Source organism: Pleurodeles waltl, chromosome 3_1, assembly GCF_031143425.1.
Source record: "Pleurodeles waltl isolate 20211129_DDA chromosome 3_1, aPleWal1.hap1.20221129, whole genome shotgun sequence".
NCBI lineage: Eukaryota > Metazoa > Chordata > Amphibia > Caudata > Salamandridae > Pleurodeles > Pleurodeles waltl.
In genome coordinates, this window is record NC_090440.1 from 973,157,326 (window position 1) to 973,183,997 (window position 26,672).

The 26,672-nt window shown below is 43.9% G+C and overlaps 1 protein-coding gene across 4 annotated transcripts in view; it reads left to right on the top strand.

The window, feature by feature from the left end:
- Positions 1-26,672, top strand: part of RPS6KA1 (ribosomal protein S6 kinase A1) — a 565,248-nt gene that overhangs the window by 280,086 nt on the left and 258,490 nt on the right. For all 4 annotated transcript variants that reach the window (XM_069224044.1, XM_069224045.1, XM_069224046.1 and 1 more), the window contains one exon: positions 12,187-12,268. In XM_069224044.1, the coding sequence (XP_069080145.1) occupies positions 12,187-12,268 (82 nt within the window). The remainder of the gene's footprint in view (positions 1-12,186; positions 12,269-26,672) is intronic.

Here is a 26,672-nt window from a genome sequence, read left to right on the forward strand (position 1 = left end):
CTGTGCCGGACCTCTGTTTATTATTTGGCGGCTCAGCTGATCCCCCATTAATGAGTGGTTTGTAGGGTGATGGGATGATCCGGCTTACCGCTTATAGAGCTTATAGGGTGTCCTTGGCTTTGAGGGCCTGCTGGGAGAATTGTATGGTGACCCGATCCTGCAGCGGGCCCCTGAATGCACGAGGTTGGTCGTTAGGTGTTGGGTGGCGGCACTGCAGCTGACTGGGTGGGACCAACGCCTCACCAAGCTGAAGCCCCTGTGGCTGGGAACATAGTTGCAACAGGTGTCCTGGTTGGAGGGTTTTTGAAAATGGGACGCCATTAGAATCACATCTGGGGGATGTCTGCACCCATGATACTCTGATGTCCTTTCAGACAGCTGAGAGAACACTGTGCCCTGGCCGGCTCCCAGTTTTTTCATTTCCTTTAGATACGTCATGCCTTGTAGGCCCGCTTGCCGTCCAGACTCTTTCACGAATCATAGCCAGCTTGAGGCGAAACTGCTCTCGGGGTGCTTGGTGAGGGGGGCCATTACTCAGATCTATCGATCCTTGCTTACTAATGGGCCTGATGGCCTTGCCTGGTTACGAGATAAGTGGGCGGCCTTGGTGGGAGAACTGGACGAGGATGACTGGAGGAAGGCCTGCCCAGCACCAAAGAAATTGGCCATCTCCACCAGGCTAAGAATGATTCAGATAAACTACCTTCACAGGTCATACCTGTCCCCACGGAGACTCCGGCATAATCACCCGGGGAACCCCTGGCTTGTCTGAGATGTAATCAACCAGAGGTGCACCTGTTGCATGTGGCATGGGAGTGTCTGGGGATATGACCTTTCTGGAGAGTGGGGGGGCCGAGAGCTGAGCGAACACTGCATTCTTTTGATATTAAAAGATGTTTAAATTTTAGTATTGATAGAACTAAGAATATCGAAAGACTGACCTGTTTATATCCCATGGAAAGACAAAGATGGTCGGTCGTGAAAACGCAACACTGCCCAATGTATACTAGACTTTATCTCTCAGTGCTACCTTAAATTAGACAGGCCTTTGAAGCATTGGGTTGGGGTCAATTCAACAAGAGGTATGGTGGCAAAAACAGCTCTTTTTGCTGGAGTACCATTGCCAGATGTCTTCAGAGCAGAAGTGTGGTCTTCAGCCCACTCATTTGCCAGACCCTACTTCCTAAGTGTGCAGCCAGTAACTGACTCTACAGTGGGTTAGCAGTGGTGCAGAACCTTTTTCATCAGGATAATCCTCATTTCACCTTTTTGAATGTTTATGTAAAGTACTGCTTTATTCTGTATTCAAGCATATGAATCTGTGAAAGATACAAAGCTGCAGAAGAGTGTCACTTACCTGTAACTACAGTCTTGCAGCGTTGTTCTTGCTCAAAATCACACTTTTCTGTCTGTCGGTTACAAAATACAAGCTACTTGAAAATCTGGCAGTTGGAGACTGAGGAGGGTTGGTGCCCTGAGCCTCACCACTTGCTTGGTTGGACTTCAGGTCCTATAATACAATGAGATAGATAGGTTATTTAATATCGGTGAAGGTCTGTTGATTTGTTCCTATGCCAGTAGCTGTATTGACACACTGCTATTATAATGACTTCCTGGCGTTCTCAGGCTGATGTTGGGGAATTATTCAACCATGTGAATCTATGAAAGCCACCAGTGCAGCAAAACTTAAAGATAAGAATTTATTTAGGTCCTGGAGGTCTTAATCTTTTCTCTATAGAAACACTATTACAACTGGAAGCTTTTCCTAGTTTTGAATGCCTGTTTTTAACACCTATAGTATGCATACCTATCAAACCAAGAGGCCCATGGCTCTCAAGAAGCCAATGTATTTTGTAAAGGCTGTTTATCTAAATACACAGTTTCTTTTGTATGCACAGAACTGTGATAATTAGTGAATACAAAAGCAAGTACAGACAACACACTAGTCTGTAACAGAGGGGGTCCTGCATTTGTGCAATAGTTAAATAAAATCGAAGTAATCCAATGGATTTCATATAGGTACACAAGTGTTCACAGACGTACCTTCAGGCTGATTAACAAGAAGGATCTGCTTGAGGTGAAACATTGACCTTTCAGACCCTTGTGTCACAAAATAGAAGGTGGGTTTATTAGGACTGGTATTGCCACCATTTTATCTTAGAGACAGTAAAAGTGTTCATAATAGAAGAGATAGAGCACATATGCAGGTTCAGACAAGAATGTGTTTAGACAGCCAGCTATTGTGAGTTGATTGTGCAACTTAGTGTCTTTGACATGCTACAGTTATGAAGTAGTCGGTCTTGATTCCAATGGGATAAGAACCTCTAGTGCTGCATTTCATTATTTGTCACTTGTATAGCAGCACACCGGCCACTAGTGTTGCGTTATGAAATTTTAAATGGCCGGAGCAAATACCTTTGGTTGTGAAAATGTGTGGTTGGAGTATGAGCTAGATGAGAAAAGTTGAATGACGTATGTGAATTCCTTAATATTTCGTGTTGCGGCAAATCTGTTATTCAAATGCATGCTCATTTTTAAGGGGCAAGTGAGAGACAGATTGTGCTTTACCAGGGTAAGTAGTAGAGTTATTGTTTGTGAGCAATACCACTCTGTTTTGCATTGTGGTTCAATTGTTTTGTGGTCAATGAGTGGTTTCCTGAAGTTGTTTTGGTGCTGAAAAGAGCCATTGCTGATGCTGGGGCCTCTGGTACTATTATGTTGAAGTCCTTGTTAAAGCCTATGGTGCTAGTTGTTCAGATTCTGGTTGTGGTACTGCAGTGATTGTGGGACTGTACTGCTGCAACCTTTGCCTCTGATTGTAATAGTTTGGTGTTGGTACCAAGTTCTTATTGTGGTGTTATCTGTATTAATGTTGCATACTTCTGCTGGTTGTGTGCTGTGACGTTGTGTTTTTGGAATCTTTGTGACGTTCTGGGATTTCCATCGACCAAATGTTCGGGTAATGAAGGTTAGGTTGTCTAGTTCAGTGGTTTTAACCTTTTGACTTCTGTGGACCTCCACTTAATCATTACTGTAACCCAGGGATCCCCCACTGAATCGTTATTGAAATCTAGGGATGCCTCCAGAGTAATTACCGGAAGCCCGGGACCCCGGCCTAAGCCTTTTGGATCATTTGAACCACAAGACAAACAAATACAGTAACAAGCATTCATCCAACAAATATGCAAATGATGACATTTTATCTAATTCACAAGCAAATGCAAACAAAATCTAAATTTAGATTTTAAAGGGGTTAGAGCTTTTCTAAATTCAATTGAGGTCACTCGTCTTCCATACTATATTCTGTTCAGGCACTTTCATCCATGAATATATCTGAGGATGCCCATTCATTTTTATCTTCCAATTTTAAATTCCTTCAAATTTACAGAATGGTCTTACATTTTTAATTGTACATTATGCTTCTTTATTAATATACACTTTATTAATCTGTAAAAATTACATAATTTTCCAAGAGGCCACAGACCCCTTGATTAGGCTTTGCAAACTCACCCCTGGGTCCCCCGACCACTGATTAAGAACCACTGGTCTAGTGCATTACTAATCCGGTCATGCTTTATTTTTATGGTGTACTGTATGTGTGGACGCATATGCCAAAGCACTTTGTTTATTGTGTTCTGCTGTAGTTAATGGTTGTCAATGGTCAAGCTTGAATAGACTGTTTTGCAGACTGGCATCACTTGCCAAATGCATTGCTTTGATGCTGTGCATGCAAAGATGTGGGATGTTTGTAGTAAATTGTTTTGAATGGTTCTCGGATTTGTTATAGTGAGAGAGATATTTTTTTTGAGGTGACAACACTTTGCTAACTATATGACTTAGCTGCTGTTACCCCTGTGTGTGGATCAGGTGGTCTGTCTAAGTTATTCTCTTGAGATAGAGCAAATTATATCTGGACAGGACAGAATAATATGCAGTGTTCTGTCATATGTTTTGGAAGTGTTATTGGTAGATCGATGATGGATAACAAGGATATCAAAACTGTGTTGAACGTGTGTAATAAGAATAAGACCTTTTTAGTGTAGTCTCAATTTGTGGAGAGCAGCTTGGGCAACGCAAAAAACGTAATTTGTAAATAAAGAAGGCCATCACATTTGTAAATAAAGACGACAGCCGTGTGTAAGAAATTTTTTCGCGTTTTGATAAAACTATGGATTTCCTATCATTTGATTTTTGTGTCTGGATTTTCATTTGGTGAATTTGTTCCCTCCCTTCAAGTTTAGTAGTAAAAGGAAGTTTGCTTTGACTTGTCGTTACTTACAGTGAAAATGAGTGGTGCTGCAGATTCAATTAGTAGATTTTTAAGGAGCATCATGTATTAACCTCCTTAATGCCGTGGATGAACTGTTCGTGGCCACCACATTACCTGTGTAGGGTGATAAAAGGGAACAATTTGTTCACCTCACTAAAGAAAATCCTTCTGGTATGAGCACTTGAAGGTTTTTCTTTTTCTTTTTTTTTATTTTTTTTAAAAAATCTTAGTTGGTGTGCAAGATTACTTGGAGTCTTGAATTTAGTTTTTTTTTGTTTTTCTGACGCGCTGCTAATAGGTGCGATCTGCCTTCACTTTGGTCAGCCCTGAAGGGAACGTTGCTCAAGCACCAATCTGTGCAGGAGAGTTGCTGCTGGAAAGAGGGCAATATCCCCTTTCTTGCAGTACCTCTCCCAAGCTTGTGAATCACACTGGGCCTGTTGTCTCAGAGCTGGGATCCACCAACTAGACACCAGAGAAGTATTTTAGGGAGGGAGCACTTCCTCTCCCTACCAGGGCTTGTACTAGTGCTTCTCGCCAAAAATAATTGCTAATGTTTCATTTTCCAATTGATTTAAAGAACACATAAAAACACTACAACACAAACCCTAAACTTGCTGCTTAGGGACTCGGAAACATAAAATGAAGGAGTAGTGCAGCTAGCTTGGCAGTGCTACTAACACTGCTGCATTAGATAAACAGTGGTCTGTTATCAAGCAATCAGCCTAAATCTCCAATGGTGTCTTGTTCTGGAAGTTGCCATACAAGTGTCAGTTCTTTTGCTAGGCGAATATGGGATAATTGGAGGAGCCATTGTCTAGTGTGTCAAGGTGACATTGCAGTCAAAGACTGTTCATCAATTCCTTCTGGCTTGTCAAGCCTTTAGCTGAAGTGTCTGGGTTTTGTCACCGCTCATCTCCAGGGACAGCTTCTTGTTGTCATCGTATTGGTGGAGGGAGATTCCAGGTTTATAAAGGAGACTGAATGGTTCAGGGCGGAGCTTGCCACCAGCAAAGATGGCCGCGAGCTAGGAGAGCTCCTACGCCGCTAGGGTTAATAACCCCCCAAATCTGGCAGAAATCCTGCACATGAGAGGCCACAGTGAGCGCCCTGTGTCCTTGGCCCCTGGGAGCAACGAGGGAGACTCCAGCGTGATCAGTAGTGAACTAGCAGTGACCTAGGCAGATCCAACCTGCCGGCACAGCCTGCTTCAAAATGGTGGACGGCGCACAGAGGCGCTGATGAGATGAAGGAGGCCGTGGTTGATAGATGCAGTGGGTGGTGGGCGAGGGGAGGGTCCCCTTCTCCCCCTTTTTATGGTATCCTGCGAGGAAGAGAGCAGAGCTGCCCCCAGCGAGTCAATGGCAGGTGTGGTGGTGGCCAGTGTGACCCACAACTTCAGCACGGAGTGACTGTAAGGAGAGGCAGCGAGGTTGCAAGAGACAGTTGATGTCCCAGAGACATGAAGGCTGACCACCAAAGAGCAGCTGGAGCAAGGTGAGCAACTCCCACCCACCCCACCCCGGGAAGTCTGGAGTGAACCTGCCATGTGAGTCCCCAGAGAGAGAAAGAAGGGGACGTGGGGGGCAGTAAGAGCGGTGGACTGGGACAATGGAAGAGAAGGCCCCTGGGTGGAGGGGAGAGAGAGAGACCTACATCAACCCACCCATGAAGAAGAGCCTGGAGGAGCCGGGGTCCCGGAGTCAGGATTGAGGTGTGAAAGCTTTGAGTGGCCCGCTTATTTGGAACATGGAGGCGGACCCCGTGGTGTTTGGTCGAGAGAAGCAGCACCAAAGAGTTGGTTGCGAGGATTCTCCAGGGACTGGTGGAGAGGCAGACCAGGGGCAGGACATCCGAAACAGACGACTGTGTCAGGTGGTCACAGGAGGTGAGGACCAGGATGCTGGGATCATAGTGAGGGATTGCACTCCTAAACCAATGAAAGTGGACAACCTGGACAGATACACGTTGCGCATGGAGGCGGTCGAGGGCCAAATGCAAGGTTGGAGGGGGGGGACCACGGGGTGACCCCAGGGTGAAATCTTGTGTCCTAAGGGGGAGCCCTCACTGCGTACAATCATGGCAGCCATTCACGAGATCCAAGGCTGCATCTCCCCCTGGAACCGAAGCTGGACGTGGTCCAAATAGACTTCAAACTCCTCAGGGCAGACATGGGTAAGATCTCTGAGAAAGTGGCTGTGGCAAAAACACACATAGAAGGGCTGATGGCAACCACCAAATGTCTTTGAGGAGCAGCTCTGGTAAGTCACCAAAAAGAGATGTCCAACTTTTTGGTGGAAAGGGCACACAGGGTACCAGGCCCCGCCAAAATCGGAGGCTCCGCTGCGCAAAATAGTTGCCAGGATCCTGATCTTAAGGGATCGGGATGCCGTCCTGCAGACGGCCAGATCTTTTGGGGACAGGACAATGCCATCATTCACTTCTTCCCTGACTTTACCCTCCATGTGCAGTGCCAACTGAAGTATTTTGTGAAAGTTAAAAAAGCAAGGAACGGAAGTATATGATGCTGTTTTCAGCCATATTGCGAGTGGTGGCGGACGGCAAGACCTGGCACTTCAGGTCCGCAGACAAGGTGTGAGACTGGCTAGAGGGCTGGAGAACAGGGAAGAAGCAGGGAGACAGCATGAAGCCTCAACCCTGTGGTGCAGAAGGAGCTGCACAACCTAAGACAGAGGACTGAAGGACACGAAGGAACTACTCTGGAGGTTATGGGGCTCTTAATGGGCTTGGAGAAGCACTGAGGGGAAGCTTTGCTATATAGCAACAAAGGGCAAGATAACTGACGTACGAGGGGGAACATTGGACATTTGCCCAGATTAAATCAGTTGAGTGATACCATATAATCAGGCCCCCCATTGAGACATGGTTTATTTAGGGCGACAGGTGCTCTGCAAGTTGGGGTGGTGGGTACTATTGAACCAACAAAGCAGGCTTGCTGGGGGGTGGGGGGGAGTTCAGGGAACGAGTTTTACGGTTAGCGCTGTTCTGTTTCTTGAGCCTTCTTTGTGGGCAATTTGGGTTAGCACAGCACTGTTGAGAGGGATTAGGATCTATCAGGGAGAGGGAAGGAAGGCTGTGGGGAATTCACTCATGACCTCATCATTGATTCACTATCAGCAGATGGGAGGTCCTTCACAAAACTTGACCATATGGCCCTGGAATGTTAATGGTCTGGGTAGCAGGATCAAGTCAATGGTGGTCTTGCAACATATAAAGCTTCACATGCCAGACGTTCTGCTTCAGGAGACACATATCCAAGAAAATTACTATAAGGCGCTGGATAGATTTGGCTACACACTCAGCACACACAGGGTACACCACTGAGTCCAGGGCTGTGGGCATGCTTGTTACGAAATCATTAGCACTCATCACACATCGGATATGGCACGATAATAATGGAAGGTATGTGGTACTATCAGGGACTTGGGAGGGAACCACTCCAAACATTTGCTCCTTGTATCTCCCTCGTCACCTACAAGAGGCCACGCTCCCAGAGGTTGGGGACTTGTTGCTGGGGCTGCCTTCTGGGATCTTGATCTTGGGGGATGACCTAAACTTGACTATGGTTGTGGGGATAAAGGCCTGGGGGTCCAGGGAACAGAGGGGGTAATGGGCTGCTTTTCTGGTTTGCAATGGCACTGGGCTTGACCTGTGGAGGGAGGGCAGCCCCCAGACTAGACGCTACGACTCATGGGAGCTTCTCCCAACTGGACTACATTTTCACGATGAGTGCTTACGCCCCCCTGGTTCCGGAATGCCGTCGTCCACACAAGGGCAATCTTGGACCACTTTCCGGTTGGGGTCACATTGACAGGTCCTGTGAGGGACTTCATGCTACCAGGCAGCCTGGAGTCTGTGGGATAAGGGGACCAGAGACAAATTAGTAGAGGGGGCAGCTCAGTACTTTAAAGACAATAGGGGCTTGATGCCCTCAGCGTGTATACTGTGAGAAGCTTTCAAGTCAGTCCTGAGGGCACTAATTAGGGTGGCAAGGAAAGAGTCACTGCTGGAATGTACATTCTTTGAGGGAGATGTAGTGAGATTGGAGGAGGTAGCCCTTGCCTTAGGGAACCCAGATGACTGAGATAAACTGCGACAGACAGCTGGAATTGAGGTCTCTGGCGGAGTCTACTGAAGACTGTATTGATTTCCTTAAGGACATTCACCTGCAGGTGCTATGGCGAGGCAGATACAGACGCATTGGAGGGCAACATGACGGAAGAAGAGGTGGCCCTTCCCTTGTAGGACCTACAAACATTGAAGGCCCCAGGCCCGAATGGGATTCTAGTCGAAGTGTACAAAGGTATGGCTAACATAATTGCCAGCCCACTGCTCGAGATGTTCAAGGAGGCCAGGGACAAGGGTCGCTTACCAGCAGACCAAAGAGCCACAACGATTCCAGTGATTCGTAAAGAAGGTAAGCCCCTGAATGTTTGGCGTTCATACAGGCCAATCTCTGTATTAAATATGGAGGTTAAGGTATTGGCTAAGGTCTTGGCAAACAGACTCTGAGGGGTCATCGAATCACTGGTGGACCCAGACCAGGCTGGGTTTATGCCGGACTGGAGTATGCAGCTTAACCTCTGGCACCTGTATAGGATGCTTCACTTGATGGCCAACCCCAAGGGGAAGCAATTGGCCCTGATTGCGTTGGATGCCAAAATGACGTTCGACTCCCTGCAGTGAAACTACATGTTTGCAGTTCTGGTGAGACTGGGCGTTGTGCCGCAGTTCTCTGCATGGGTCAGATTACTAAATGCTTCTCCTATGGCTCGCTCGAAGGTCAACGGAGTGGTGTTTCGAGAGTTCAAGTTATGGAGGGGCACCAGTCAGGGTTATTCTCTATCTCCCCTGCTCTTTGCCCTGGCACTAGAACCACTAGAGGCATGGATCTGCCAGGATGCTTTGGTTAGGGAATACAGGTTTCAGGTGGATAGGAAAGAGAGTATATCACTATACTCTGACAACATTCTTCTTTATGTATCAAAGCCCTCCCTTACGATCGGCAGGCTCATGTAAAAACATTTTAGAGACCACTCCTGATATACCATATACTGGTCGATGTCGGTGGTGTTTCCCCTTTCGGGGGAGAGGCCTCTCCTCCCATGGACTGAGGGGCCTAGGTGGTCACGGAAGCCTTCCGCTACTTGGGGATATGTGACTAGGAACACCCAGGACTTCCTGAGAAGGAACTTAGCTCCCCAGATGGAAAAACTCAAGGGGATGTCACCCACTGGCACGCCCTTCCACTGACTGATGCGCAAAGCAGCTCTCTTTAAATGAGCCTGCCGCGACTCCTATATATCATGTGGAACACACCTTACAATATTCCATGAGAAGTTTTTAGTACGATACTCTGAGGTACGCGGCCTACTGTGGGGCTGGGGCATGCCCAGGATTGCCCTGGCAAAACTACAGGGGGGGGGGGGGGTTTGATGGGAGACTGGCACTTCCGGACATCCAAAAATACTACTGGGCCGTCCCACGTTCTTAGTCATTGAATGGGTGTTTGTGGGCCAGCAGGATCCGGCGTACAGGTTGGATTGGGACATAATGGGGAGAGGTGGACCCAAGGCCTTACTATACAACGCCAAATGTGAGCGAACCCTGCCGTACCACACAAGGGTGGTGATTCCTGCCTGGACAGATGCAACCAAATACCTGGGGTGGGTGGGGAAACTCACTGATCTCTCCCCACTATGGCATAGTGACGAACTGGCAGACGTGTGAGGTTTGCAGGGATTTCAGTAGTGGGGGATGATAGCCATAGAATGCCTGTGAGATATGTGGAGGGGCAGGCATTTATCAGTTTTGAGATGCTTAAGGAGGGAATAAACTTTGGCTGGCTACCACTTAATATTATTGTTATTTGCAGCTGAGGCACGCTTTGAGGAGGCATATCTGAGAAGATCAACTGCCGGACGCCTCCCCACTGCTGGATAGGGTCCTACTAGAACCACTCCCAAAAAAGGAATTTCAGTGATCTACAGGAAATTAATCAGCATTTTCCCAGACTTGCTGAGTAAATTGAGGGAGGCATGGGAGGCTGACCTGAGACACATAGAAGAGGATGAGTTGGGGGTGGGGGGAGGCCCTCGGCACCCCTAGAGACATAGCCTTCAGGGCCAATTGCCGACTGGTCCAGCTAAATGATTGTATTACTCTCATCCATTGCTACATAAAATTGATAGGGCGGGGAACCCACTATGCTTGAGGGGCTGCAATGAAGAAGGCACATTCTCTGGGGATGCCCCTTGATGGGGACTATAGGGCCAGTTTAGTCCGAGAGATGTCACGGACCACCTCACTAGAAATTCCTATGGACCCTGAATGGCTTATCCTGGGAATCTCGGAAGAACACACATGGCCCAGGTATAAAGAAATTTGACTGGCATTGGGGGTAGCCAAAAGTAATATTGCAAGAGCATGGGGGGTGGGGACACAGCCACCCCTAGACTATCAGATTGACAGCACGACCTGGATTGGTGTCTGAGAACTGAAAAAGCTTTATACAAAGACCGGGTCTGCCCCTGGAAATGGGAGAATGTATGGGGAGACTGGGCAACAGCTCAAGGTGGGGGAGTTGAGGGGGACCCTCAGGAGAGCTTGGAGAACGGGAACTAAGGGCGCAAAAGAAGTTTTTTAGTGGCTGTTAAAGCGCCATGACGGTTTTGATGGCATGCTCTTTGGTATTATGCAAAATGTGATGGATTCTTAAGTATGTACCCTCTATGCTGTGGTGAACACAACAGTGCTAACCCTTTTTTGAAAAACAATAAAACAATAACAAAAAAATATATTATATTGTTCAACAAGCAGTTTTAAAAGGGATCTCTAATGATCCCTAGGGTGTCCGAAAGGGAATGTATAGGTGTTACCTAAGGATTTCAATTCTCTCACATTAAAGTCTCTATTCAACATAATATTTAAATTACACTAAGACATTGCCTTCTGTGCCTATTGTTTCTTCATCATCATAGTTACCCATGTTGAAAGCTGCCAACTCAACTAGTGTAATCAGAGGGCAGGAGTAGCCTTTGTGTTTTACATATTACTCAATTCTGGATTCTGTACAATGGTCTTTAAAAAAAAAAAAAAAAAAATTAAAAAAACAGATTGACATGCTTCCACGTGGAGATGTGTGGGGTAATCTTGTAGCTATCTTGATACACATATCTTTAGAATCTTGGTAAAGAAATGGATACTTGTGAAGTGGTTGTGACTTTCTAGTCATTCTGGGTTGGCATCCAAAGTTTTGTCTTTTTTTTTTTTTTTAAAGTATGTGAAGGTGTCTTTAGCACACCTGCAATTAACTGTGCAGTGAAGGCAAGCTAATCATTTTAAGCGAGCAGGGAAGAACACCTGAGGGCTAAGCGGTCTGGCTAGATTAGGAGAAATTAGATAGTTCGAGAAATTCACCAGTTTTGTTTCTTTGATAGCTTCTGTAGTATCTCCAGAGGGATGGGGCAAACCTGTTTCAAAAGGCTAATGTTTTTTCTTTGTGGCTTCATTTTTAATTCTGTATGTGGAGATCTAGAAGAGCTGAGACTCTTTCATAAAATGTTTCTCATTGGCATATAACTTGATAAGCCTTATATGGGCTACTCTTTTGCCTCTGGTCAGAGTTCTGAATGAAACCGGCTCCCTCTCTTGCAACTGGCTCTGGTTTAAGTCGATGCACTAGTGCCCTTTCTCTCACCTGTTACCACCTACTGTGGTTCTGATGCTGCACCGTAAGGTGCTGTTAAACCCCAGCAGAAATCCTTTTGGCGTCCTAAGCAGTTTTGATTAATGTTTTGTATTAATTAATGTACAATTGGAGCTCTCGCTATTTACTTCAAATCGAGCGATATGTTAAGACCCAATTGCATCTAGCCTCTTTTCTCATCACACAGGTATTCTTGGTTCGAAAAGTTACACCACCTGACAATGGACATCTTTACGCCATGAAGGTCCTGAAGAAGGCTACTCTGAAAGGTAGGTGCACTGCAGGAGTGACACATGGGAATCTCTGCATGAATAAAGTACAGGGTAACCACTGCTGTAAAAACACATTGGTAAGAAAACTAGAGCTGCACAGTACTTGGAATTAAATACATATATAGTACTACTACTGTCCCAGAAAATAGCATCAGTCCTGAGCAAAGCCCGTTCTTCCTCCTGCTTGATAGAACTGCCCTGCCGGAAAAGAATGAAAGGTATTTTCAAAGTGGGTCTAGGTTCTGTAAATTGCAGGACACTGAGGTAGCAGAGATACTGTTGGTACAACAAATTTCTTAAGAAGTTTTCTAAATCTTTTGTTTGACCTTGGATCAGTAGCAGGTTTCCTGTTTTTAGTCTGCTTGTAGAAGCCCCCTTCAAACCCCAAACCCCCACCACCCCCAAGGGCCCTCCTAGTTGCAAAAGAGCACCAGGGGGCATAGCCTCACCAGTGAAGTTGGGATTGTCACCACTGGACACGTCAGTGTTTTTTTTTTTTGGTTTTTTTTTTTTCCCTCCTTATGGCGGATAGATGAGGAAGTGGTGCTACACAGTCAACAGAAGGGTGGGGAGTGGGAGGGAAGTGGCAACAAAGACAACGGGGTGGGAGGGAAGTGGAACATGGACAACAGGTAATGGATGGGTGTGAGGAAACAAGCAACAGGGACAACAGAAGGGTGGGAGTGGGTAGGGAAGAAACCACATGAACAAAGGGGGCTAGGGTAGGATGGAATGCGCAACAGGATATGGGGTTGAGAGGGAAGAAGAAATATGAAGAAGCACAAGGGAAAGAAGAAAATTAAAAAGAAAATAAATTACGCAGCATGAGGGGAAGAAGAAACAAAAAATTGTATCTTGAACACAGCGTCGGGAGCCAGAGGACCCTCATCTAGATGAAGCAATCTGTACTTGGTCCATGCTTCAGAGGAAAGAGAAGTGAAACCGGCATGCAAAAAATGAGGCATGGGCAATGAAGCCAATAAATGGTAAGCAATATGTGGATTCCAAGCCTCTTGTTGTATACATATATCTCTTGCAAATTGAGTGCATGCACTGTTGCATGTGAGACCTGAACAGATAAAAATAAACACAAATTTCAAAACTGGGACATGCCTTTGCTAGAGAGTAAACGGAAACCATAATATCAATTAAAAAGCAGCATTGGCAATGTAGACTAACCGAGAAACAGAGGCCATGGATACAGAGAAACTCAAATAAAGCTAGTTGATAGACTTGGAAGCATGCAAAGAGCCCTAATTCATCGGATAGGCTGCTGGATGGGTACGGAGACGGACAGCCACGTCCACAAAAATGCTAAAAGATAGGTAGAGGAAGAGGGGTGAAAAAAAAAAAAAGAATGAAAGGCATGTACCGAAAGACTAAAAGAGGAGGGAGAAGAGAAGCCATGAAAGATCTAATGAATCATTTGCATGTAGAAAGACACACCTTTATGGAGAACTGGCTTGCCAGGAATAATTGAATGATTTTGTTCCCTAAATAATTGAAAATCCAACTTCAGCATGGATTTCCGAGTTCTTTCTTTTGTGACCTATTAGCTTTACCAATAGTTTTTCGCCCCTCTGCATAGTAGCTGCAATTCCATGCAGCGTGTCAAAAGTGTAAGCCAGTGTCATTTTGAAGATGTGAGTTGGATCTGTAACTGAAATGAAAATAAAACATGATGCGTTTTTTTTTTTTTTTTAAATGGGTGGACAGGGGATCGTTAGTATCACATGAAAGGGAGCTGGGGATGATGAAGCAACACAGTGTGTGGGGGTGAACAGCCAACAAACCTGGGATGGGTGGAGGGTATTGGAAGCAAAACGGGGTTGGGTTGGTGGGAGGGGTTAAAACACAGTGGGGGTGCGTAGTAGCAGAAGCACACAGTGGAGAGTGAGCAGGGTAGCGGAAGCTACACTGGAAACAACATGGGGGAGGTTGGGAGTGAAAGATGAAGCAGCAAACGAGAAGGTGGAGAGGTTGATTGGCAAAGCAACACTGAAGGGGATGCAAAAACAATGGGGAGATGACTGGACTGGAGTGGATGTGGAAGCAACAAAGGAAGGCAGGAGTGAAAGCAACACAGGGTGGGGAAAGTAAAATGGAGGGTGTGGGGGGAGGGGGGAGCCGTGGGGAGAAGCACCACAGGCAAGTGCAAAAGGGAGGAGGGCTGGGAGAAGCAGTCTGGCAATGGAGAATAGCTTAAAATACAGGGAAAGGAACAGGAGGAAGATAGCTTGAAAACACATACACGTTCTAATGGAGTGCTTCACACACAAGAAAAAAAAGTAGTACTTGAAAACAAATAGTGGAAGCCACAATGCCAGCCACCAGTTGGATTGTAAAGAGTTAGTAAGGAGGCAGTGCTCCATGGGAGGGACAAACAAAAGGTTTACAAGCTGGACACTAATAAGAAGCGGGGAAAAGAGTGACACAGAAAGCCAACCCATGGTAAACGATGGGTTGGCTCAAAGCCCGCCTTTGTTCTTATAAGGCACAATATGCCTTGCAGCATACAGCACACATGCTGTCTAGTAGGCTTGACATACAAAGGAGGGTTTGCATTGGTATCTGTTGCTCTAATATTTGCAGAAAGCAGTCCATAGGTTTTAGGTGGTAGAACCGATTATTAGACATCACTATTAGTTTACAAAAAAAAAGTTTAGTATATTGCTTTTCCTTCAAATCGTCTGGTGCGCTGGGCACCAGTTTTCTACCATTAACGTGATCACCCATCTTCCCACAGAATACTTGAAATACTGCTATCCTAAAAACAATAACCCCCTTGCAGAGAAGGCCAGAATTTTTAAAGGGGAGTGTTTTGATGAGACGCAACTGTGGTAGTAATGTTTTATGAACAAAGTTGTACTCCTGGTGAGAATTGCCAGTACAAATCTTTTAAAATATTCGTACCCTTTCAGAGGAGTGCTAGCCGATATGACCACCTGAATGGGATTCACGTTCAGCACAGGACTACCAGTAATGTACTTTTAAAGGAATTGTGCTTCTTTGATATTAGAGATCACTCACCAGACAAAAATGTCGCTCCGCTCCTAGTGGCAAGCTATCATTGTCCAGGGATGGCAGTAACTGGTCCAGGAATGGTATCAAGTACAGTACACTTGCCTGTACTATACTTGGATAAGAATCCCATTGAACCTTTTTTTTTTTTTCCCCCTCACGGGATATTTGTTTCTTTCATTGCTGTAATGTCACTTCAGTAGATTTGTTCTCTCTTCAACTTCTTAAGCACTTTAAAAGATAGCTGCAGATGTTGCCCTCTAAGAATTCCAGTTTCTGTTGAAGTGTTAGAGAATGTTTGCTGTTGGTGACACTTAGTTTAATTTTCCTTCTGAATTGTTTTGAAACCATATGGACACAAACCACTTGTTTTTTTGCCTTTCCTTTTGTTTTTGAGATTATATCATTCGTGTTTTCTCTTCATTCTTTGTGTTTTTCTGACCATTCATTTTGCTTTTCATTATAAAAGTATCTAATGGCTTTTGGGGTTTGGGGTGGAGAGTTTGCTCTTGGAATTCCTTCAAAAAGATGTCACAACCAAGGAGGCTTCCTAGCATGCGAGTGGCTTCAACCTTTTTTCGATGAGGAAGTGCGTACTGATTTTTAATTTTTTTACTTTTTTTTTTTTTACTGTTTAATTCAAGAACTCTGTCATCAGTCCTGAGATCCTTCATACCCTGTTCTCTCCTCTTTGCTATAACCCCAACACAGGGTCTGGGCTCCTCAAATCATTACCTATGAGTGCTTGGAATCCACTTTCTGTAGTGAGATGATTATGATGTTCTAAGATCTAGCTAGTTCTTGTTTCATAGCAGATCTCATTATGATATGGCTGAACAGGCTGATGCTTACCTGCGACAGGTCTGGTCTTTCAATTGTTGACTAATAAGGAGCTGGTTCTTTTGAGAATGGTTTTTGGATAAACATTTGATTCCAAACTCTGACACTCTGGGATGACACCTGCTAGTACCTCTGAGTTCCATTGTCAGGGTGTAAAGCATTACTCTGAGTCCAGCCTTGAGGCAATTGGAGAGGGGTTGGGGGGGGGGGGGAGGAATCCAGCGGTGTAGAGTTGACTTATCTTCTCTGAGCTCTGTCTCTATTTTGAGAAGCCCTGGAATCAGTTGAAGTTATCTTGAATGCCTGGCTACTAATATTGCTTCTCTGAGTGGTGCAGACGAGGCAGCAGGGAGGCAAAGTCTACAGCAGCTGACTGTCTCCTTGCATGCAGCATGTTTGTAAGATTGCACCAGTGAGACTGTAAGGATTGCTTCTGCTGTAGTATGAAGTTCAGAATCTTCCTGATGAGAAAGACTTGAATGGTGACTTAACAAGGACCACGAAGGATTGCTGAAGCTTAGGTGTGCAGCGCAGGAGTTGCAACACTGAGCGTGCCTTCAGTAATGAGTGACAATAGTGCTCAGCCCAATTGGAGTACTTTTGGAATGTGACTGGTGCAGATCTAGTTACATCATGGTGGAGAAATGTCAGAAGTAGGACAGAAGACAAATTTTTACTTCAGGATAAGAAGAAAGGTGGAGGCCACTCTGGAGAAGAGGTTATGATGAGGACTAGTCATGTGATGGAAGAGCAGAAATGAATCATGAACTTGTTGGACACTACTTAAGAAGCTAGAATTGCCACAAAACAACTGCTCTTTGGAAGCCTATCTGGAACAGAGTGCAGGGAAAGATGGAAACATCTTGGAAAGATGTGAACTAAGTAATGCAGCGGATGAAGGGGAGGGAGATCCTTGTATAGAAGGAGCTCGGTAAGCAAGTTGACAATAATGGCAGGGGTCTCTGGTGCATTGAGCAATGTCAATAGCTGCGTAGTTGTATTGGAAAATGTTAAACATGCAACCACTTTGGGTATTGGGGTTCTGAGCAATAGCTCCCTGTACTTTATTGGAGAGGGCTGGGAAGGCATTTTTCTGGTAGCACCTAACTCACCTGATGAAAATGGTCCTAAGAGAAGACTGGGACACCATATGCTTAAGGTAATGTCACCTCTATAGTATTCCTATAGGAATCCGAGTTGAGGGACCAAAATATGACTGTGATGAAACAAAATAGGCAAATGAGTGAAACAGAGCCTTCTCTCCCTGGGTGTATGCCCCGCTACACAGGTGGAAGCTGCAGACTCTAAGCATTGTCTCATCCTTGTGGTATTCAACATGAATGAAGGTGGAAAAATACTTTTATCTTATAATCCTTCATACTCCTTTTCTAAAAGAGGTTAAAATAAGGTTAGAGGTGTAGTCCTCCCCAGCTCAGGGGCATGTAAATGACCACGCCACACAGGGAGCTCTGTAGCAGACGTCTTTATTCTGCAGCATGCAATCATACACTCCACTCGTATCACGTCATAACGGTTAATAACCACACCCTGACACCTCCCAGCAAGTTTAGTAATTCGTCTATTGAGTCTACCTAGAACTGCAAGGGTTCTACTACAAGAGGTACTAATAGTTAATACCGAGATGGACTGATGACGTTTGGTTATTATTGGTCCCGCCCCCCTTCCCCCTCCCAACCCCTGCTCTTGCTTTGCTTTTCAAATGTAACCCTTGCTCCATAAACCTTCTTTGCTTCACTTTACCCTGACCCCACTTTGGGTTGTTAATACTGAAGTACACTTATGTGGAAAGTTATTTTTTGGAAGCTAGTTTGGTGGGTTTGTTCCATTTTCTAAGGAAGAGAATGGACCCTGACCTCGCTCAGAGGCAGTCTTCACTTTGTCAGCTCCCTTTAGCCTCCTCATGAAAAAGAGTTGAACTAGGTTTTGAGGTAGAGCGATTTGTGTACCATATGGCAGAACTGTTACAAAACGTTAGATGCCTTCAAACAATAACTTTAGTATGCTGTAAGAGATACACCACAGGGACAAATATAAATAATGGAGTACAGATAGTCAGTAGACCTCAGACGTGTAAAGTAGGATGGTAACATTTCCAACATGCTTTCATATCAGCTCAGAAGACTTAATGAAAGAACATCTTGACATGTTTTACTTCCAGATGTTTTCTGAATCTGAAGTAGCTGTGAGTTGGGTTCCAGGTTGTTGTACACTCATGGTTCTGTCATAGTCAGTGAGCACCCTACATGTTTCCTGACGGTTGAAGGCACAAAGAGGAATCTGATCTGAAGATGCTAACTGTAGAGCCCTAGTGGGGTATAATGTGGGACCTGTTTCTGGAGTTTGTCCTTTCTTCCAGTAGGCGTTGTGGTGGTGCAAAGTGCCTTTAATGTAGTCCTGTGTAGTGTGTAAGTGCTTTCTCTGCTTTCCTTTTAGCCTCTTTAGGCCACCAAAAGACTGAATCAGTTTGTGGCAAAACAATTAGCTGTTCATTTTCAAGCCACCGCTCACAAATCCTAGCATGAATATAAGTGGAAGACATATTAGAACAGCAATGAAATTTCGCAGTATGCTTTGCAGTTCATACAATTCAATAACAAATTATCTGCTCATACTTAAGAGTTAAGAAAAGACCCTTCACCAGTGCTACAATCATGCTCCAGAGAATGTATACTGTTTGTTAAAAAAAAAAAAAGACTAGTTATTAATCAGGTCTTTAAATGTTGTGCAAATATTCTTTCAGTTATTTTCCAGTAAAGTTTTGGTTATCCACCAGTCCAGATATTTTTTTTTTGGGGGGGGGGGCATGGGACATGTGGGGGAAGTCCCTTTTGTCACTGTTTATTTTTGCCCATTTTTAGTTTTATATCCTGCTGCGAGTACGAAAGTGTAGCTTTGACAGTCTCTTTGGTATTCTCTCGCATGAGGGGTGATTTCTAGTGCTGTCTGCCAGTTCTTGCTAGGGTGAGCAGAATATTTTTTTACCTATAAGAAATTGTAGACGCATTTCAACCCCAAATTGATTTCAAGTCTACTCAAGACGAAGAACTGATACTGTTCTATCTAGACAGAGAAAATGTCTATAACTGGTGGGATTTTAAAGTAATGGGGATCTTTTTTGGATAGGGAAGGCAGATCCATTGTATAATGTGTCAACTTACTTAGGGTTGGCCGAATCTCACTTGTGGTTGATGCATCCTCGTCACCCTCCTTATTGTACTTGTATATGTGCGGTAACTTGGTAGGTTCAGTGAGAGCAAAGGTGATAAAATGAAGGTACCCATGATACTCCTTAGAGATGCAGTCGTCTTCCAAAATGTTGCATGGTTGCTGACAATAGGAAGATGTTTGGCATTATTGAAAAAGGGGTGAGTTGCTAATGCTGGAGGAAGGGATCGTGGACTAATCGCTCAGCTTGCGGGAATATATTGTCTGCTGCTTCTTTTCATAATTCACTTTAGGGCAGCTGAACAGGATCAGTCTGGAGTTCAGGCAAGCAATGGGTCCGGTTAGTTTTCCTCTGCGCTGCTGTTTTTTGGGGCTTGATGAATCATGCGAATAGTAATCTTCTGTCTGATGTCATTATCTTGTAAGAGCCTATCCACTTCATCCTATTACTGGGAAAGGGGGAAATGGAGAAAGACCCTCGTCTTGCTATGTGAGGGATTCTGGTTGTTGTATTTTTTGGGTGTACGTTGTCGGACATGCACAGAATAGATAATGCTATTCTAATGGCACAATGTTTAAATTTGTTTAAAAAAAAGGTTGTTTATGTAAACATTTACACTGAATTATGATCACCTACCGGCTGGTTGTGAAGTAAGAGACCTTGTGATGTCCCTGTGTGGCACTCTACTAAAGTCATAGGTATTTTGAACAATAATGTTGTTATCAAGCAAATAAGTTTAGAAATTGTAAAACCCTTTTCCAAGGTGAGAGTGACGACCCTTTGGCATAATCTTCCTGACATATTTGCAAAAAATATCGTACAAATAGGCTTTTTAAAGCACTTTTTTCAAAACATTAATTCAACTTGGTATTGAATGCACCTTTATAAGAGAGCGTGTTTCCTAGCTAAATGATTCCCAGAGCTGTGCAATAAGCACAAATACATTGTTGAAAGTCAACTACCGAGTTTTAAAGGGCTGACAACCATATCTTCATCACTTTTATTGTTTAGAGTATCTCTTTTAGAGGTAGATCTGACTCATCAGAAATGTGTGTTCATAGTTGAAACTCTGGGTGCACAAAAACGATTCACTCAGACGTCTGCTCTTCTTACCCAGGGTGTTTTCTGAATACGGATGGCATCCTTACTACTTCCTTGGTAATGTTCCCCGGATCTCTGCCCCCAGAATTTATGCTGGGGATACCAGTATCTTGGGGGTAGGGAGTTACTGGGGGATTGCATATGGGAACCGGAGGGTCCTCTCAAAGTAGGAATTACCAGAATTGATCATTTACGTCTGATAATTCATCATTTCCCCTTGCAGAATGATGGAGGCTGTTTTTAGCCACTGAGATTTTCTTGCCAAACTGAACAGTTCCGATGTCACCCGCCCCATCTGGCTTAAGAGGCAACAAATAATGAGGGTCCAAGAGAACTGTGCTGCTTGAAGTACCCAGCTTGACTAAGCTCTCCTTCTGGTGATGTCCAAACCTTTTCAGTGTTAAAATCCTGGTTATTGGCCCACTCACTCAAACGTCTCCTGACAGTCCGCAGAACTCTCACAGAGAGATCTGTTCATGTAAACACCTAGGTTCGTTCTTTAATGCTACATTTCTAGATAATATTTGCACTCATTTTGACATTTACGTTCGTAGCATCCATACCGTGATCTCATGGTAAACTGATCTAAGACTTCCTTTTCCCCACAGTGCAGCAGATGCCGCTCTAAAAACGTTAATCTGTCCGTTCAGAACATGGTTTGTCACCCATAGGAAACCTAAAGAACATGTGACTGTTTCCTAGCTACAGAAAAGTTGCTAAACTGAAACGCTGAGCAAAGCAACTATAGTATTAATCACGCATGCCGCACTAGGAAAGTAATACTAATAAAACATTTAACATAATGCTAATGCTGGGCTATGATATAGAGCCCTAAAAATATTGTCAGATGCAAGAAAGTGATGGATCGAATGCTTGAAATGTCACCCACCGGTAACTACTACTGAAACACCAGTGAACACAGACTAGAAAAGTCTCACGAGATACCATCAGACCTATTTGAGCAGAAAATGCCTAAGTAAGACATTTTCAGCACAAACTAGCCTTCTGTTGGCAAAAATCACACAAAATGACATAATTCAAAATATGAAGAAAAATAAGGAATTTTGCAATGTTGCTAACGTAATTAGTAGTTTGCACAGGCCTACTATTAACGTGTGAGGCTACTTCAAAATACCCACATGTTCTTGGATTTGCTTTGTTTCAGTCGCTCCCCATTAAGAATTTTAATGTCTCGTTTCCATTTCCACTGACGTTCATGCATTTTTCTAATTTAAGAAACTTTGAAAACGACTTTATCCTTTTGACTTGACTTTCTGCTTTGCTCTCGGACACACAAGCAGACGTGCATTATGAGAAAATAGTCATGCTTAGTTAGAAATAGTTGTTCTTTATAGTTTTTTTATGCCTGACCATTTTGTGCAGCTTTATGGAAAACTTTCCTGAACCGTTTTACATAATATGAGGGGGTGCTGCAGCACCCTCGCACTCCTAATTCCAGCAGCACCGTGACATTTTTACGAATGGCCAGGGCTTCTTTTTAGGTTTCGTCTAACAGCATGCAGGCGCTGTTGCTGTGAGGGGTATTGTACACACTAACATGCTTAGAGCCCTCCCATTGCGTACGATTTGCTGGCTTGATTGTCATTCTTTTTAGCTGCCTCGTAATTGAACACCATATGCCTCACGTTACTTCCTTTTATTTCTCGAGGGCATGGAGCAGTATTAATTGATTTTATTTGACTAGTGTCCGTCCGCTGCTCGCGCTATGATTTAGAGTATTTTTTTTTTCTCCATTTTTCTATCCATTTCCACTAACTTGCTAAACCTTTGGATTCCTTTTAACTTTCGTCCTACAGGTTTATTTGTTGCCTTAATTTGTTCTGGAATTACATGCTTTCTTTCATAGCACCAAACAAATGCCACAGAATAGTGACTTTTTAAAGTACCTCAATTTTGGGCAGTGTTTCAGTTAATCAACTTCTCCTTCAAACCTGTCAGTTTCATATGTATTCCACCTTTTCTCTGCACATGTGAAGTATGTGTCTGTGTAAAACGCTTCAGTTTTGTGCAGCGCAGCAACTACTCAGTTTCTCCTTTAAAACCTGTGCCTAGTCCTCATTTTCATATTTATTCTGCCAATAAAGGCAGGCTCCCTGTATTACTATGAACTTAGGTGCAAGAGATGTAGCCTCACGGCCCCAGCTATGATGCACTCCATGACACTCCACCTCACGACACTCCAATCCACCCTAGTGTACCCCACTCCAATCTACCCTACCCCGCTCCAAACTATTCTACTCCACCCCACTCTACCCCCCACTCCACCCCAATCTACCTCACTCCACCCCACTCCACAGCACTAATTTTTAGCCATGCTAAATAGCAGCCACACTGGTGTATAACATGGCTAAAACACATTCCCAAAGCCAACTGCCCTTGCATAGGTGAGACCTAGTAGCTTTGCCAATGCTTCTTTTTCAGTATTTTGTCTAGGTTACTATCTTGTCAGTCTCCTCTTACGACCTCACGAACTGTCCATTTTATGTCATCTCCACTTTGAGAATTCAGTAAAGTGTATTCTCACACATTTTTTTCTTTCAGCCTTTCTGTGGTTTAGTCTAATCCATGTAGTACTGTGACTTACTAAGGCTCTCTGGGAACATTGCATTATATGGAGAGGCAACACCCTTTTACCCAGTTTTCCTGACTAACCCAATCTTGATTTCTGTTCAGTTTGTCTATTTCATAAAAAAATGAAACCTGAGTCTTGTAATGACCGACAAAGCTGATCTATTTTCAGCGAAACCCTACCTCAAATGTAAACTCTCCATTGATTGTATAATGCACCTTAAATTTGTCCTGTAATTATCGGAATCGCTTAAGTGTTTTTACCCTGCACTCAGCTTTCTCTGAAGTACTGAAGAGCTTTGTTCTTCAGTAACGTTATTTTAATTATATATTTAATCCATTGTGCTGTCTTTGTTATTTTGTGTATAATTTACAGTTTTATGTATTTTGGAGATAATGAAGACGTGAGCGACAACCTGTGTGCACGGCGATATGACTTGAGATTTGAAATTTAACAAATATAAACACCCAGGTGTCCAGCACTGAGATTTCGGAGCAGAGTGTATATAATGGTCTTATTAACTGATGTTCTGGCTAACTGAATTAATGGTTTAGGCTCATTAACCTCATTGGAATGTTAAACTAATTTCTTAGGTTTCATATCATGTAAGTGTGGTAATTTGTGTTCGTCCCTCACAAATGTGCAGTCTTTTTTTGGCCAGAAAAATATTTCTGGTATTAATGCATGAGGATTTATATAGTGCACAGCTAGTTTCCTCAAAATGGAGGGCTGTACAAAGGTGAGTTATAGGGCAGGCGTACAGAGGAGATTTGGGCATTAAAGGATGCAGGCAGGGTAAAGGCTTGTACCACCTTGGGTTTGTCTAGAGGAAGTGGAGGCAGGTGACACTTGAAAGTGGTGGGGCGTAAAATTTGTGTATGGCTTCTATGTAGCGATATAAGAAGCAAACTTAGTGGACAAACGTGGGGTCCAGCGTGAGTCCTCCTCCCATGAAAACCTTGAAAAAAGATTGACAAATGGTGCATTTGAAAGCAAATGATTTTAGTGTGAAAGCAATGTTTATAAAGCAGTGGGAAGGTATAGTCTTGAAATACTAAACACATTAAAAAGGGCCCCAAACCTTACTGCATTAATACGTTTAACAGTTACTTTAATGTGTGAATTGTACCCTTTAAGGTGTGTGCTTGCCCAGAGTCTTGCACTGTATGCAGCATCAACTTTGGAAGAAAATGCTCTAACTACACCCACAGCTGATGACTGCAATCAGTCTTACAGAAATATGTGCAGACAGATTTTTAAGTGGCTGCTCTTTAAAAGGGGGCATGCAAAATACATTTCTGTGATTCCCATAGTGTGCCACCCAGCCTGTATTTTGATTTCTCTCTAAGAAAACACAACTGACATACACCTAAAACCTGTCCGTACTTTTGGCTTTGTCAATGGTTGTTAGCTGTTTAAGATAAATGAGTAACAACAATGAGTAGTTATAAATAATTAACACTCAAAATGTTTCAATTCTGAAATTGACTGTGAATTCAATTTTATTGAGGTCTATAGAAGGAATATGGCCTTCAGTTATGTGCTTTACTTTAGCTACGTATGCCCTTTTTCTCTTCACATCTCATCCTTCTGCACATTTTCAACCTCCTTCTCTTCAGCACCTTCTTTTCCGTCTCTCCTGAATGCATTCCCCTGCATCTCCCTCATTTTACCACCCCAAACATACACTGCACTCATTCACATTTAAGCCCTTTCTTTCATTTTGCTTTTGCCTTCTAAATATTTTGACGCCTGCACACCCCTTCACACATTTACACTGAATTTCAATTGCAGCTGAAATACATGATCATTGTTCTGTGTGTTCTGTAGAGACCAACCCACTGCCGGGCACTTTGCTTTGTCTTCAGCCTCAGCACCAGCCCTCTCAATCAAAGCCCCTCATAAACACCTAGCACAAGCCAAAGTATGTACTATGCAGGAGTAATGAAATGCACAGACACAGCATGATGAAACCGCTAACTCTCTTGGGAAATGCAACATTAAGTAAAACATCTGAAATAAGAGGAACTAAATTACTGACACACATTGCACACATTTTAACATTCATTGTTCGCATATCAATCCATGTTTTTGGCATTCATTTTAAGGGCATTAAGATAGGGCCAGTTTTAACGCCATACAGCAGATAACTGCCTTTACTTGACTTGGATATTTGGATCCATTTTGCAAGGGAGCAAGAACCCTGCTCGTCTTTTGGAACAGTTTCCCGATGAACAAATACAGCAGCTCCACTTCTGAAGGAGCCAGCGATCTGCAGTCAGGGCCTGAGGGATGTTGCATAGATGAGGTTAGCGTGACAAAGGGTCTCAGTACAATAACAAGCATTTGCAATGCAATGGGTCTCGTGTTTGCTCATGTTAGAGCTGATAGCGTTGTGAACTCCTAACCCGACTTTTCACCTATCGGCAAAATTGCATTTATGTACGTAACCCGAAAAAGTGCAATTAACTATGCATAGCGCTCGACTTCTGCCAAGTGAAATCGCGCTAGTAAATTAGAGAAAAAGTAGTCCACGAGCCGGACAGAAAACAGCGAGCCTCGCATGTTTTCTGTACTCGGTCGATGCGCTCGAGGAGGGCTAGCCACCGGAAAAGGCATGAAGTATGCATGCCTTCGCCTAATGAAAGCAAGCAGATTTTATTAGGCAAGCCCACGAACCAATGAAAAACACTGACCTGACGTCGACATGGCTCCGAGCCTTTTCTAAACACTAAAGCGTCTGGCTGCGATACGCATGCGAGAGCGCATGCAACGCAGGCTCGACCCTAAAAATAACACACGATTAGCATTATTATAACACTTAACGAAGACAAGGCACTGAATCATACGTGCTTGCACTTAATCCTAGTGCGTGACGAATGGGGAAAGTGTGGGATCTATGTCTATTAATGACAGATGGCTGCCCTCATGCAGGGATGAAGACTGACACCCAAAATCATGACGCTAAAACCATCACTGGCCTATAGTGGATACGGCAATATGCCATAATGTAAATGAGGGGCTTTAGAGCAGTCAGCCTGCGTTGTCTGTCACAGTGTGGAAAGTTGAATTAATGCCTGGATTCCATCTCATGCTTCAAAGTGAGGCAGGGCAGGTAGCCTGGTACAGACAGCCCAGACTTAAATGCATCGATTTGTTTAGAGTTACAATCACATCACTGAACTAATCTTCATGCATTTTTTTGTTGTAATCCTGATGAGATTTTTGCTGTGGGGCATGGTACACAGCCCAGCAGAGATTTAGCTCATTCTCTTGTTATGATGGAGTGATGTAGTGTCCCACTTTGAAGATGTTTGATAAGACTTTGAAAGTGATGTGGGTTGGTAGAGGGATCTAGTTGAGTTGGTTCGTTGAGGAGGTAAGGGGTGATTAAGGCCCTCTTAAATTACATTAGACCCTTCTTCAGTTGGGCTGGATCTTTAATGATGTGTTTCAACGTTGGTCACATGTGATTCTTTGCTTGCAACAAGGGCATTGAGATAGAAACTAAGGCTTGTACGAGGTTACGTTATGCACTCATGCGTGCTCCATTTCCACTTGAGAGAAAGTGTCACCAGCACAAGAGTTCAAAGCAGACACAGCACACCACCTTATCCCACCTTGGCATCTGGACCTCTTGCTCCTTCAAAAAACACTTGTGC